At 41.0% G+C, this 16,075-nt stretch overlaps 1 protein-coding gene across 1 annotated transcript in view; it reads right to left on the bottom strand.

The window, feature by feature from the left end:
* Positions 1-9,258: 9,258 nt before the first annotated feature.
* LOC103194130 (inhibitor of carbonic anhydrase-like) overlaps positions 9,259-16,075 on the bottom strand; it is an 82,377-nt gene continuing 75,560 nt past the window's right edge. Inside the window, exons 16-18 of the mRNA XM_007937493.1 lie at positions 12,295-12,479; positions 10,361-10,547; positions 9,259-9,293 (exon numbers count right to left, since the gene is read on the bottom strand). Coding sequence (XP_007935684.1) covers positions 9,259-9,293; positions 10,361-10,547; positions 12,295-12,479 — 407 coding nt within the window. The remainder of the gene's footprint in view (positions 9,294-10,360; positions 10,548-12,294; positions 12,480-16,075) is intronic.

The following is a 16,075-nucleotide window of genomic DNA, read 5'->3' as shown; positions in this document are numbered from 1 at the left end:
TAGTGGGTTTGAACTGCTGACTCTTTGTTTAGCAGCCAAATGTCTTAACCACTGCATTACCAGGTCCCTTTTTATCTAGTACAGTACCCAGAAAATTACTATTCTCCTTATTTCCATTTGTGGCACTACCATGGTGAAAAACACATGAAAGTATTCACTACAGATTAGTAAGTAAACACAAATAAGCCATGCTTACCTTGCTTATTGGATAATCTGACACTGATCAGGTGTAATCTGTGGGATAGTGAAATGGCTATGGAGCAGGAGTTGAGATTCCTGGGTTGGAATTCTGGGTCACTTAGAAGCTGTGTGATGCTGAACATTCATTTATTTATTGTCTTCATTTATTGATCAGTAGTGGGAATACAAATATCTACCTTGCAGGCTGTGATAAAGGCTATCCACATAGCTATTAAAATGCTGGTCCTTCCTACTTTGGTGAGTAGCGACTGAGGTCTTAAAAGTTTTTGAGCGGCCATCTAAGATGCAGCTATTGTTCTTCTCTTGTCTGAAGTGAAAAAGAGTGAAGAAACAATTAATCCAAGGCTGTGATGGACCTTGAGACCAGAACTAGATGGTGCCTGGCTACCAATGCCAACCATTCAGGAAGGGATCAAAACTGGAGATTCTAGATAGAGTGGGAAGAAAAATGTGGAACAGAATTCAAAAACACAAAATTGACCGGAATTACTGGTCGGATGGAGTCTGGTGGAACACCCAGGACTAAAGCCCTGGGATACCTTTTGGCCTAGGATTAGTCACTCCCAAGGATTGGCTCTCAACCCAATAGGAGAAAGACTTACATGCAGAACACCCAACCCAGAGTGATGCACCCACTTACTCTAGGGAGATACACCCATTGGAGCAATCAGCCATGGGGCACCAGAGGGGCAGCATTCACATGGAGGGAAAACTGAACAGACAAGAGTGCGTAGTTAAGAAGGGATGGGGGGGGGCAGGTGTCACAAGGATGGGAGGGGAGGAGAATGGGTTATGGCTGGGGATGCTAATTGGGGCATGAAATCAAATGTACACATACTATTGAATGTAAAACAAATTTTGCACCCAGAGCACAATAAAACAAATAAATATAATACTATTACCTAAAAAAAAAAAAAAAAAAGCTAGTTCTTTCTGGCATGTAAGTGGTAATGACATCTGTTATTATTACATAGCATTTAGCATGGAGTAAATACTGAATACACACACACTCCATGAGTTCTTGAAGTGACTATATAATTTCCTTCTAGCTCCCTCTGTTTCTAATGGGCTCTTCAGCAAAACACACTCCAAAATACTATCTAGTGCAGCCACTTCATTTTGCAGATGGGAAAAATGAGGCCCAGTCAAAGGATGCAATTGGTAAGCCACCCAGCTGGCCAGGGAAAGGCAGATCCTAAGGCTCTGGATTCCCTGTCCTGAGCTATCCCCAACATCCTGTGCCCATTCCTTATGTCTCTGGCTTTCACCATCCTGGAAAGTGTCACTTTTGTTTGTTTCCTAGGATATTTAGGCATTTCATTTCCTGATGATCTTTCACCAAGAGAAGCCAAGTCCTGAAATCTACAGGAGGGCCCATGAGAGGTGGCTAGTTAAGCTGAGCAGAGTCCAGTGCTCCTGGGGCCAAAATAAACATATCATTGATCCCTCTACAGCCCCCACAGCAAATACCATTGCTTAATGTCCCTGCTTTCCGTGGGAAGAGAAGAAGCAAAGTCCACCCCGTTTTTCAGCTGTTCAAAGTAAACCTGATAGATGAAATAAATGCAGATATATAACCTATTGGTTTCTACAATTGAATTATCTTACCTTTTTACTTGTTCTGAATGTTCCCCACAGGTAGGTCATTTACATAATTATGTGCAAGTTGTCGATACACATAATTGAACAAGACTTGCCTCTTCTACAGCATAACACCTGCCTACATACAGATTAGCCTTATCCCCGTAACTCCACCCTTGGGGAAGGCAATGAAAGAGAACAGAAGAATCACGGACTGGAGGTATAAATGCACTAAAATACTATGCAAATATGTATGTGTGTGTGTGAGTGTATACGCACATGTATGTGTGTACACATGCACATACGCACAAGAGAGACACTACAAGTATCCCTGAAATATTAAATATTAATCATATGCTCCAGCCTTCTTTCCAAGTTTTTAGAATAGGGGTGATGGTGAGGTGTAGAGGTTTTTTTTGTGGGGGGAGTGATGACGGTGTACTCAGCAGCTCTCTATCAGTGCCAGTGAAAGGGCCCTGTTGGGCCAGAGTCTTCAGGCTCCTGCTTCAGGCTGATGCCATTCAGGACTATAAGTTGGCTCTCCTGATGGGAGCAACAGCTCCATCTACCTGGGAGAAACCTGAGCCCATTAGATTGAATGATCTCTGACCTGAAAACTTTGTAGTTGCCGAAACTCCAGGAGAGAGTCTTCCCAGAAAGCCCAGAATGAAGGATAGGCAAGTCTGTGGCTTCTTATGGGAAGTCTGCAGGGCCAGGGTCCCAGAACCAGATAGGAAAATGTTATTCCCAAAAGGAGTCAGATCCCGGCCTGGCAAGCTCCTGGGCAGAAAGCTCTAGAGCCCAGGCCTGGGGGTGAGAGTAGAGGGGAGCAGGCCTCTGTGACCTGTGGGACAATATCAAGTGTGTCAACACATAAATAATTGGAGCCCCAGAAGAGAGAAGGAAATAATGTATGAAATATAATGGCCAAAAAATTTCCAAAATTGATAAAAACTGTAACACACAGTTCTAAAATTTCAGTGAACACAAGGCAATTAAACACAAAGCACACCAAGACATATTGTTATAGCCCCCACCTCCAGGGGAAAATAGACTAAGGGAACAACCACCTTGACAAAGCTTCAATATTTTTCCTTTCCTTCCTTACAGGGCTTTCAGCCTGAGTGCACCCACTCCCACATTCCTCCTTATCTTTCCTTGTGGGCCTCAGTGTACCCATCCCCAGATTCTTTCCTCCTCATAAAGTTAATCATTCAGGGAAGGTGCAGATGGCTTACAAAACAACTCCTCCTGACCAACGTTGGTTTTATATCAGTGACCAGAAGAATGACAGAAAGGTCACAAGGCAAAGACAACTCATCACCAATAACAAGAAGACATTATCAGCATTCCTCAAACCTCCCACCCCATAGCCCAATTCCTTTCAAAAACACTAACCTTTCCTCAGCTCAGGGTGGCAGTCTTTGGTGAATAAGGTCCCCCTGTTTCCTTGGGTATCAATACCCAATAAAGTGCTCTTTCTTTTCACCTCATCTTCTTGTGGAGTAATTGGTTCTCCTCATGGCAGGTGGCTAAGAACTGTACTTGTTTGGTTATGATATCAGAATCAAATTTTTAAAATAATGATAAAGAGAAAAATCTTAAAGGCAGCCAGAAAAAAAGATAGACATCATATATACCAAAAAAAAACCTCACTGGCGTTGAGTTGGTTCTAACTCATAGAGACTCCTCCTTGGGTTTCCAAGGTGATATCTCTACAAAAGTAGATTGCCCAATCTTCCTTCCAAGGAGTGGCTGGTGGGTTTGAACTACCAGCCTTCATGGTTAGCAGTCAAATGCCTCAGAAACCGAGTTCCCTAAATAGAACTATGCAAAAACAAGGTGTTGGTGGTCCACCAGGGGGATTAGATAGGTTGTTAATAATATACATAATGTGCATGGCACCTTTGTGGGTATGTTGTTGTTGTTGTTATGTGCCGTCGAGTCGGCCCCAACTCATAGCGACCCCTCCTTGGGTTTCCGAGGCAGTATCACTACGGAAGTAGGATTGCCCAACCTTCCTTCCGAGGAGTGGCTGGTGGGTTTGAACTGCCAGCCGTCTGGTTAGCAGGCAAGCCACTATGCTACCAGAGCTCCTTTTGTGGGTGTAGGACCAATCAAATAAGGCATTTGGAACCATAATGTGGAGATTCGTCAGTTTTGCTATGATACTAGACTTAAAATGAGCCATCCCAGGGGCAGAAAGGGGGGACCTGACTACCACCACCAAGAAAAGATGGGTGCAGAGCACATCCTTAGACCCAGGATCCCTGTGGTGAGAACCTCCTCAACCCAGGAGACAGAAAGAGAGTTGTAACACCTTGCTGAGATGTCAAGAGACAGTGAGAAGCAGTGACAGAGAAATGGCAGCAGCAGAACCAGGAAAATGGTAGGAGATGGCGTAGTGGACTTCCAGACTTGTAGAGCAAGAAAGGCTTGCTGGCCGAGTGGTGTGCCTCCAGGCACTTGGTGGAGATAAATTTGCCAACCCATGGAGCTCCTCGAACTGAGCGCTTTGGTCCGAGGCTTACCAGTGGAGTGGGTGCCTCTGGGCACTTATTGGCAGAGCTAAAAGGGCTTTGTAATATTTACTCTAGCAGGGCAGAGGCCAAGGAGCTTCAGGGCTTAGAGGCTGAGGGACAGACAGAGGTGTGTCTCCAGGCACTGCTGAAAAGAGCGCCTGATTGAAGAACTGTATCCTGAGTCATTTCTGGTCCTGGACTGTAAACTGTTACTGGCCTAATAAACCCCCAAATCATGAGTATTGTTTATAAATTCTGTGTGGCCATTGCAATAAATTATCAAACCCAGCAGAGGAGTAGAAAGTGCCATAGGATGGGCAGTTGTCAGAATTGGTAAAAAGGTTGGAGGGTGAAGTCATGTCTGACCTCCACCTCATAGAAATCAGCTTTGGGCTATTGATACAAATAATGATTCTTTCTTCTCCTCATGAAGTTAGAGGAGGTCAGATACTGTCCCTATGCCATTTTTGCTAGTATTGGTCTGATAACCAAAAAGTCAGCAATTCAAATCTACCGGCTGTTCTGTGGGAGAAAGATGAGGCAGTTTGCTTCTATAAAGATTTCCAGCCTTGAAAACCCGGTAGGGCAGTTCTACTCTGTTTTATAGGGTTGCTATGAGTTGAAATCAACTTGATGCAGTGAGTTTGGTTTGGTTTTAACAGGTCAGAAGTGAAGGAGCTCTGTAGTGGCATCACTAGGGGGGGTGCAGACTGCACTGGGTGACATTGTCAGAGGGGGTGACATAAAAATGACTGTCTATAAAAACTTTGTGCACTATTTAAGCAGAAATATATTATTTTTTAATAAAAGTATCCCCGTAGTTAGTTATAACATAACATTTTTTCATAAGCCCAGTTACATGTATCAATATACCTACAATGCTAAAATTCTACGCCAATTGTCTCAGTTCTCTAGTGTTGCTATAACAGAAATACCACAAGTGGATGGCTTCAACAAACAGAAATTTATTCTCTTACAGTTTAGGAGGTTAGAAGTCCAAATTCAGAGCACTGGCTCTAGGAGAAGACTAGGCTAGATGTCCAAGTTCAGAGTGCTGACTGTAAGGGCTGGGTGAAAGCCCCTTGACCTTGGTCTTCAGCTCTGCCTTCCAGGCCCAGTGATGCAAGCTGGACATGTCTCCTGATTCACGCAGCTGCTGGCTGCTAAGGCTGATGAATCCAAGATTGGCAGGTAAAATGGCAGATTGTTGCCTCACAGACTGTGAAGGTAACAATTCCAAAATTGGCAAGCAACACGGCAGGCCACTGGTTGAAGTCCAAGAACTGGAGACGAAGATTCAACCAAATGCAGGATTCTTTCTACATGCACTGGAAGCAGGCCACACCCCAAAGACAACTCTCCTTCAACTGATTAACTGCTCACAGCAGATTACACCACGGAGGTGTTTGCACCATGTCCACTTTCATCATGAGGAATAACTACATCCTACTGCCAAGCCACTCAAAATCACAGCCCAGCCAACTTGTTACACAACCTTAACTACCACACTAATTTACTTTTTAAACCTTCTAATGCATTCTAGGGAGCTCGGGTAGCATAGTGGCTAAGGCACTTGACTGCTAACCAGAAGGCTGGCGGTTCAAACCCACCAGCCACTCCTCGGAAGGAAGATGGGGCAATCTACTTCCGTAGTGATACTGCCTCAGAAACCCAAGGAGGGGTCACTATGAGTTGGGTCCGACTCGACGGCACATAACAACAACAACAATGCATTCTGGTCAAAGCTGTCATTATCACTCAATTACAATAATGCTTCAAAATATGTGGTTTCATCTGCACACACTACAAGCACATGCTATTCCTTTTGTTGCTGCTAGTGTTTTAATAGTCACTGATTTTGTCAAATTTTCTGGTGTTTTACCTACAATATTGTGGTAAGTAGTATTTGTGACCCTATATCAACAACTACGGAGCTCTGTTGGCATAGTGCCTAAGGCATATGACTACTAACTCAAAGGTTGGCAGTTCAAATCCACTAGACACTCTGCTGAAGGGAGACTGGGCACTCTACTTCTGTAAAGATTTACCACCTCAGAAGCCCAAAGGGGGTTACTATGAGTCAGAATTGACTCAATGGCAGTGAATTTCGTTTGGTTTATATCAATAACTTTTTTGAAAACGAAGCAGCAATTAAAGGAAAAAAAGGAGAAAAATAAAAAAAAGGCTTCAACTCAGTTGCTAATAATGTTGTAACTAATAATGTAATTCAGTGCAGAAAGATTTTACAAAAGAATTTTGTTATTAGTATTCATATAATCTAAGAAATACTACATTTAAGCAGTTTTCAACTATATTTATCACATATTATTCTATGATTAAAATTGATAATAAATATTGCTAAGGATTCTGTATGATCTGGTATGAGAGGAAGTCCGGGGGGGTGATACCATGAGCTACCACACTGTGTGATATCAACACTAATGATGCCACTGGAGCTCTGGAGGCCCTCAAGCTGTGGCTGGAAGTTGAAGTCTTAGAAAAAATGGTCCATCTGGAGAGGACTGTGTTGTTTAATTTGTGAAATCAGTTTGACCTAGCTCTGGTGGTTAGGGTCAGAGGAAGAAGTACTGAATTTGCAGTTGGAGTCAGAACAAAAGTAATCAGAACAGAATTGGACTGGATTGATTTCCCTTAATCACCATCAGCCTCAAGACCTATGTTGTATTGGTACCTGTGCAGTGAAGAGAGAAGAAAAGTGCATCATTTGAAGGGACTAAGGACGGGAGATGTCAATATATCAAACAGGTATTTTATTGAAAAATACAGACCAATTTTAGAAAAGCACATAAAATTGGCAAGGTTCTACCCTCTATAACACTGATGGCTACAAGGGCCCCACAGTATAAAGGACTGAAGGGCTGGCTCAATCTGGAGCAGGAGGCGTTGCTGGAATCAAATAAAACTTGAGCAGGAAGGGTAAACAATGAAGGAAAAAGAAGCTCTAGATCAAAGAGTGCGTGGCAACAGAACCAGGAATTCCCAGAAAGCAAGCCACCATGCTTTTGAACACTACACAAAAATAACAGAAGACAGATATCTGTGAAGTTAGGAAATCTATCATGATCCTAGCTTTATTCTGAAAATTCAAGAAAGCCATTTTCCTCAAAGATCTGAGTGACAGAAAGTACAAAGATCAAATCTCATATGAAATTACTATATATATATATATATATATATATATATATATATATATATATATATATGAACCAGAATAACATCTCTATAGAAATGAAGATTTTCCAGAAAGATCAGACCCACAAAACAACTAAAATCTGTTTTAGCTCACTCAAATGTATGAAGAAGTCAAAAAATAGTAAATATGTGGATAAATATTAAAGAGTTTTCTTTCTCATTTTTAAACTTCTTTAAAAGATAATTGACTACCCAGGTTCTGAGTGGCACAAATGTTTTTTACTGGTCTACTAACCAAAAGGTTAGCAGTTCAAACCCACTCAGTGGTGTTGTGGAAGGAGGCCCTAGTTTTCTGTTTCTGTAAAGATTATGGCCAAGAAAACCCTATGGCTCTCCGTTCTACTCTGTAATGCATGGGATCACCATGAATCAGAATCAATTCAATGACAACAGGTTTGGTTTGGTTTGGTTTGGAAGTGCAGTCATCTATTAACCGTTATTCTAGGAGTATTTTAGCCTTCTTCCAAGAATAAAAGCCTTAAGTATTCAACAAGGTCTCTCTTTATGCTGACTGGTAGGAACTCAAATGATTCCCAGTCCTGTGTGAGCTCTGGGAATTGTTCAGTTTATAGGTCTCTCAGTTATTCTTTGCCTGGTCTCATGGATTTCAGTTTCATTCTGGACACATTAGTGCAGATTAGTATTTCAACAAAGACTCAGGGAGGCTTCTATGCAGATTTGGTGGAGGTTTTTCTTTGCTAAGCTCCATCCTTTCTGGTATTCAACCCCACAAATTCCAGCCACCTTGGCTTCCCCAGGCTCCAATCTCTGTTCCTCAAATCAGTGTTGACCTTCCCCCTCCATAGGCCACTGTCTGGGAATTGCCTCCAGGCAGAAAGTAGGTTCCTCATTCTGCTCACCTCTTTTGCTTTGCTTCTTTCAGAGATTAGAGTCCTGCACTGCTATTGTCCAACACTGGAAAACAGTTGCTTCATATATTTTGTCCTTTTTTTTTTTTTTTAAGTTGTTTATGGAAGGAAACCAAGTCTGTACTGGTTACCCTTTTGTGGACAGAAGCAGAAGTCCATATTCATAAAACTAACTTTTAATATGTAATTTGATTTCCATTCAACATTGAAGCACTCACATAGACTAAAATTATTGTAATAATATATATGGAAAAACTTCTGATAAACTCATTTAAAAGAAATGAGTGTACATTACACTTTCAGGAATTTGAGTGCAAAAAGGTAGTAAGATCGAATGATTGCAGTAATTTTCCAATTAATCAACAGTTCAATTTCACTTGATTTTACTAATTTTAAATGTTAAAATGTATTTTTTTTAAGTACACAAAACCATACCTTATACTTTCTTTTAATTATGTAAGCCTTCAATACTACACCCACGCATGCTTTTTTCCACACTTGTAATCACCATTCAGACTCTAATTGGAGGCATTTATTGCTTAAATTATACTTTAATGACTTCACTCTTGGGGAAAATATAGGATGAGAAATCAAGCTAGAGCTGTAGAATTCTTTTTAAAAGTACAGTTTAATAGATACTAAATTCAGAAGCACAATTCTAGGATAAAGAAATAGTTTTTCTTAAAAAAAATAAAAATGTAGTGATGTTTTCCAAGAAGACACAATCACTTTTATTTATTTAAGTTTTTCATCAGTTACAGCACAGAATTATGAAGACAACTGATGTCAACTCACACAGGGACAGTGAGAATGTGGCTCCACCATTTTTATAGACTCTGATCATCTGTGGGGTTCCCCACTTTGTTCAGTTTTTAATTTCCATGGAATATGCAGGCCTCCAGAAGTTCTGTGGGACAAGAACATAAAAGAAAGACCTGCAGGTACTTTCTGTGCTTGCTTGACACAATTCTGTACCTATTTTCTAGAAATAAATGGTAGTTAAAAAAAATTTTTTAAACATACAAATACATTCTCTTACCAACAGATTAAGTGTTTTCTTTGAATACCTCCATTTTCCTTTCATCCTGTTTTCATCATCTCCAATGCAAAAATTCAAAAATTCAGGATCACTCCCAACAGTTTGATTCCCCTAGTTCTAATTTTATCCCCCAATTAATTTCTTTTTAATGCAATTGTGCCATTCATATATAAATATATACATGTATATATATACATGTGTGTGTGTATATATATATACACACACACACACGTATATATGTATATATACATGTGTATATATATGTACAGGAAGGTCCTTAACGAGATGGATTGACACAGTGGCTGCAACAATGGGCTCAGGTATAGCAAAGATTTTGAGGCTGGCACAGGACTGGGCAGGGGCAGTGTTTTGTTCTGCTGTGCATAGGGTGGCTATGAGTCAAAGTCAACTCGATGGCACCTAACAACAAGAACAACATATATGTATATATATACATATATGTATATATATACATATATATATATGGAAAGGGCCTACTATAGTGTTGAATATGCTTTATTTATTTGTTCTATTAATATTATTTATGTATTTACTTAAAATATTTGAAAATAGGTCCTGTATCTGTGGTATACCTGTGTCATTTTTCAAGCCAAGTGCTCACACATACATTTTCATTTCATTAGCAAAAAGTGAAAATATGTATGTAAACATGTTCAATTCCCAAGTCATCTCAAGTTCTATTGCACTCACTATCTTCTTCAAACAACTTGGCCTTTCTTCAGAGTGTCTTATGCTATTGTGTAACTGAGTGCCTCATCGGCGAGTTTGAATCCTTCTGTGGGGCAAGACACAGGTCCTCCATGGCTTTATTCCTATCAGTCCTTGCCTAGGGCTTGGCATACAATAATCCTCAATACAAACCTATTTACCTTGACCTTCATTGTCAAGACTCTTTGATGAATTATTCTACTTACCGGAGGTTGAACATTGCCTCAGGTTATCAAAAGCCATAAGATAGTTGGGTCCTAAGTATTTTTCATAAGTTGTTTTGCTCTGAAGGTTGGCCAAACATTGGGTGTCATCACTGAACAACAGGTCCTTGCCTGAGGATGTGAACAGCTGGAACATTGCATATTCAAACCCACTTCTTCCAAAGAGCTCCTGGGACAGGCAGACAGACAGTGAGTGACTATGAGCACCAGGAAGCTCAGAGCTATGTATTCTGCATCAGAAGACCTTAAGTCTTCTCTGCTGCTTGGCTCCAGCCTCCTAGAAACCTGGGACAAGCCACAGTTTAGGAGGCATCACAGCAAAATGGCAAAAAGCATGGTTCTTGGAGTTACTGACTAGGTTCAAATCCCGGTCCTATCTTTTACCTATTGTGTGACTTTGGGCAAATTCTTTACTGAGCCTTATACTCATTTGTAAATGGAATTAGTAAGTAGTGAGATGATGACTGTAAAACCCATTGCCATCAAGTTGATTCCAACTCATAGAAACTGATATGTTTGAACCACCAACCTTTTGGTTAGGAACCAAATGCTTCAACCACTCTGACACCAGAGCTCCTTGATGTATGTAAACCAAAAACTCAAACCAAACTCACTGTCATCGAGTCAATTCTGACTCATAGTGACCCCTATTGGGTTTCTGAGACAGTAAATCTTTATGGAAGTAGATTGCCCAGTCTTCCTTCCACGGAGTGGCTGGTGGGTTCGAACTGCCAGCCTTCTGGTTAGCAGTCAAATGCCTTAGGCACTACACCACCAGAGTTCCTACCTGTTAAATAGAAGGAGCTTAACTTTGCCACTGTATCACTACTTCTCCCACCACTGCCAGGTGTTTTTAACTTTTCCATTTTACTTGTATGTTTTCATGGAGCCCTTGCTACCTTGCCTCTTCTATCCTCTGGATATGCCCCAGATGCTCAACCATTTCTACCTACTTCCTCTCCTTTCATTTCCTTAGTATACTTCCCTTGTAGCCAAGGTGGCAGCTGGCCCCTGTGTGGGACTCACCTTTTCAAAAGTCCAAGACTGTGAGCCTCTTACCAACAGATTAAGTGGGTCATCATTGTCTCCGTGGATCATCATTGTCTAATTGTGATGTATTACTTGTTTGGGGGCACCTCTGAGAATGAGATGTGATAGTGCAAAAGGAGGACAGGGCTTTGGGGTTTCCTTAAAATTATGTGATAAAGGGAGTCCACTACCCATCAAGATCATCCCTGTTTGGCTACCTGTGGAGGTCATAAGTTCTCCAAATGTTTGCTCTCAATTTTAGGAAGGCTGAAATAGTGCTCAGCCTGCCCAGGTTCAGCACACACATTCAGGTCAATCCATATGTCAGGTAGAGTTACATCCAGTCAGCTTTTCACCACATGCAGCTCAGCCTAGTGTGAAGGATGCAGAAGAACAGCTAAAGGGATATCTTTTGTGGAGTAATTGAATAAGCCCAAGATGCACCATGAATCTGCTCAGAGAGTCAAATGAGTCTCAGGAAGATACTTCAGATATCCAAATGTCTGAGACTTTTCCAGTCCATGAAAGTTGGAGGTTTGAGTCTGCCCAGAGGAGCCTCAGAAGAAAGGTATGGTGATCTACTTCCAAAAAATCAACCACTGAAAACCACATAAAGCACAATTCTTCTCTAACATACATGGGGCCATCATGAGTCAGAGTTGTCTTGATGGAAACGGTATGTTTTTTTAATTATCCTTAACAGTCCCAGAGCAAGAAGTGAACATAGCAACAAACCTTCCACTTTAATCAGAGGCAGGGATAGGAGAATCCACTTTTACTGCCCAGAGAGAAAGCTGTGAGACTGGGAGAGTATGTCAGTGTGTTTCTACCAACAAATTGAGCACTCAGTTGTAGGGAGGAGTGCAGGAAGCCCTGGGTATCTTTACCTGTTGGTTGAGGAGTACCCTGCGAACAAATTCTGCCTTCTCTTTACTTGAGACCACTGCATGACTTGGGACTATGGCCAGGTGGCAGCTCTGAGCCTCAGTCACAGGCTTCCGGGTGCCATCAAGGCACAGCAACTCAAAGTCTTCTTGCTTCAGATCCTTAGCCCATGGGGCAGTGTTCTTTCCTAGGAGTGAAGGGAAGGTGGATCAGCCAAAGTGGATGGCTTAGGGGATGTGACCAACCAGTATCTGGGGATGTCACAATAGATACAGAGGAATAATAATATTTTAATACAAATGTATGAGAAAAACTCATAAACTCATAGTAGGCAAAGATTTCTTAAACAGCTGAAAAAGCACTAACCAGAAAGGAAAAGATTGATAAATTGAAATATATAGAAAGGGATAAGTTATTTTCAATACACATATTTGACAAAAACTTGTATCCATCCATTAAAGAATGCCTTTAAGTAGGAAGAAAAATGAGACTTGAACAAGAACTTCATAATAGAAGATACCAAAATAGTGGCCAATAAACAAGAAAAGGCTCCCAATTCATCATCAAGGAAATGAAAATTAATAAAAAGAAATGAAAACTCTAGTGCTATGCTGCACTACTGGGAGCTCTGGTAGCACAGTGGCTAAGGCACATGACTGCTAACTAGAAGGCTGGCTGTTCAAACCCACCAGCCACTCCTCGGAAGAAAGATGGGGCAATCTACTTTCGTAGTGATACTGCCTCAGAAACCCAAGGAGGGGTCGCTATGAGTTGGGTCCGACTTGATGGCACACAACAACAACAACATGCTGCACTACATAACTTCAGAATGGTGAAAAAAGAGAAAATAAAATTTTGGTGAGGATGTGGAAATCTCACACATTGCTGGTGGAAGTGTAAATTACTACAACCCCTTTGACTGTTTACAAAAGCAAATCATGTATATATGTATGTATGTGTATATATATAATTTATATACTTTAAAGCAAATAAGAGTCACAGAAACTGAGACTTTTGGGGCATAACCAATCACCTTAAGGGAGTAGTTTTCTTGGTTTGAAGACTTATGGTCATAGTCTTGTGGGACAACTTGATCAACTGGAATAATACAGTGCTTAAAGTTTATGTTCTGTGTCCTGGTCCAGTGAGCAGTGTCCAGGGTTTTAAAAGCTTGCAAGTGTCCAATTAAGATACAGCTATTGGTCTTTGCTAATCTGGAGCAAGAGAAAGAAGGAGATTCAAGACTTAGAGAAGGAACCAGTCTACAGGACTAATTGTCTACATTAACCATGGCTTCCTCTGCTATAAGACCAGAAGAACTAGATGGTACCCAACTACACTGCCATATGTTCTGATCAGGACCACAATCGATGGATCCTGATCAAAAAGGAGAAAAAAAATCCAGACTTACTGGACTCACTGGGTCAGGAGGAATCCCTGAGACTATTGCCCTGAAATGTTCTTTAAGCCCTGAACAGAAAATGCCATCTGAAGTCACCTTTTAGCTAAACAGCAAGTTAGCTTATAAAGAAATGACTATCACCCTTGAGTGCTGTGATTGTTTTAGAAAACCACCTATATAAGACGAAATGGTCAACAACTATTCTAAAGCATAGATGAGAAGGTTGGGGTGTGGGTGAAGGGCTGTGAGAATGTGTTAATGGGAATAGAACTAGAACAGAAATAGTGAGAATGTTGATAAAATGTGAACCAACATCACTGAATAATATGTATAGAAATTGGTGAATGGGAACAAGTTTTGCTGTGTACACTTTCACTGAAAATACAGTAAAATATTACTTCTTAAAAAAGTGAATCATATGCATATCCCATGATACAGCAAGTCCATTTGTAGGTATATACCCAAGTAGATAGAAGGAATACACAGAATCACTACACCAAAAATAATTGGTCAATGTTCAGCCATTTTAGGAGGTAGCATATGATCAAGAACTGATGGTACTGAAGGAAGAAGTCCAAGATGCACTGAAGGAATTGGCAAAAAAACAAGTATCCAGGAATTGATGGAATACCCACTGAGATGTTTCAACAAATGGATGCAGTCCTGGAGGTGTTCACTTGTTTAGGCCAAGACATTTGGAAGACAGCTACCTAGCCAACTGACTAGAAGAGATCCATATTCATGCCTATTCCAAAGAAAAGTGATGCAACAGAATGTGGAAATTATCAAACCGTATCATTAATATACACACAAGTCAAATTTTGCTAAAGATAATTATAATGATAAAGCAGAATATTGGCTGGGAACTGCCAGAAATTCAAGCCAGATTCAGAAGAAGGCATGGAATGGGATACTTCACTGCTGATGTCAGATGGATCTTAATGCAAAGCAAAGAATACCAGAAAGATGTTTACCAATGTTTTATTGACTATGCAAAGTCATTTGTCTGTATGGGTTATAACAAATTATGGATAACATTGAGAAGAATGTGAATTCCAGAACACATAATTGTGATCACGAGGAACCTGTACATAGACAAAGAGGAGTTGTTTTGAGACAGGCAAGGAATTGGACTAACCAGGTCAAACAGGCCCCTGACTAAAATACCCTTGGAATTTAAGCCTAAATTCAGACTTCCACATAATTCTTACTGCTGGCTGGCAAGCCAGGCTCTTAGGCAAGATAAGAAATTATATCTCAAAAGCCCCACAAGCTTAACCATTGTAGGATGCTGATAAACCTTGGAGTACCATGGATCACCAGGTGTGGAGCATGCACAGCAAAATTCAACTTGACCAACAAAGTCACCTTTCACCAGAGGCAGTCAAGAACAGGAATCCCTTGCCGAGACTTGAACCAGGGTCCAGAGATAACACGCATGCACAACATCCCAGTACAAGTCATGGCAACATCCCAGCAGCTTTTGCAACAGGTTCCAGCTTTGTTTCAACAACCTTTACAGTGGAATCCATCCTGTCTATCTCCTGCATGTGCACCTGATTTTCATAACCCCATCTTCTTCCCAGAAATCCCCACCTATTCCTTATTCCTGACTAAAACCCTTTATAAACCCTAGGAAGTCCTTTGTTCGGTGAGAGAGCAGAGGCTAGCATAGGCGAAAGCCCATCACCATCTCTCCCTTGTAAGCCCCTCCCTTCTCTTGTCTGTTTAATAAACTGGTTTGTGTGGACATGTTGCCTCTCCTGTTCAATCCTTTGTCAGGAGAAGGCAAGGACCCCTGCTTGAAAGTTGTCATCTAGATGCAACAATTGGTCTCCTCATCCGGAGCAAAGAAGAATGAAAAAAAAAAATATGCAGGGAAACAATTAGTTAAAGGGACTAGTGGACCATCCAAACCTCAGCCTACGTGACCACGAGAGCAGAAGGACTAAATGGTGCCCAGCTACCACTATCAACCGCTCGGAAAGGTATCAGTGCAGGAGATCCTGGATAGAGTGGGAGAACAATGTGAAACAAAACTCAAAATCATTACAAAAAAAAAAAAGAAGAAGACCAGGCTTACGGGTCTGGTAGAAGTGCCACGACAGCCCCAGTGGGGTCTGCGTGACATAGTCACCGGCCTGAAGCAATTGTTTCAAGGAAACAGCAGGCTTCCTGGGTTTAAGTGTGCTCTCTCTATTTTTATCTTTTGCTCTTGTTCTTTAATGATTTTAATAATTTTAATGGGAATGATTGTTTCTAGTTATAATGAAAAGTTCATGGAGCAGGGAGAACGTAAGAACTTACCTAAGAGTAATTTGGACACAAAAGAACCCTCTGGAAATTTTCCAGAAGAACATTTACCTCCAGTACTGCAAGCA

The sequence above is a fragment of the Orycteropus afer genome, unplaced genomic scaffold (genome assembly GCF_000298275.1).
Source record: "Orycteropus afer afer isolate SDZICR_OR568_19922 unplaced genomic scaffold, OryAfe1.0 scaffold00003, whole genome shotgun sequence".
In the NCBI taxonomy this organism is placed as follows: Eukaryota; Metazoa; Chordata; class Mammalia; order Tubulidentata; family Orycteropodidae; genus Orycteropus; species Orycteropus afer.
Note: the sequence above shows the minus strand (reverse complement) of the source record. Positions and strands in the feature narration are given on the sequence as shown.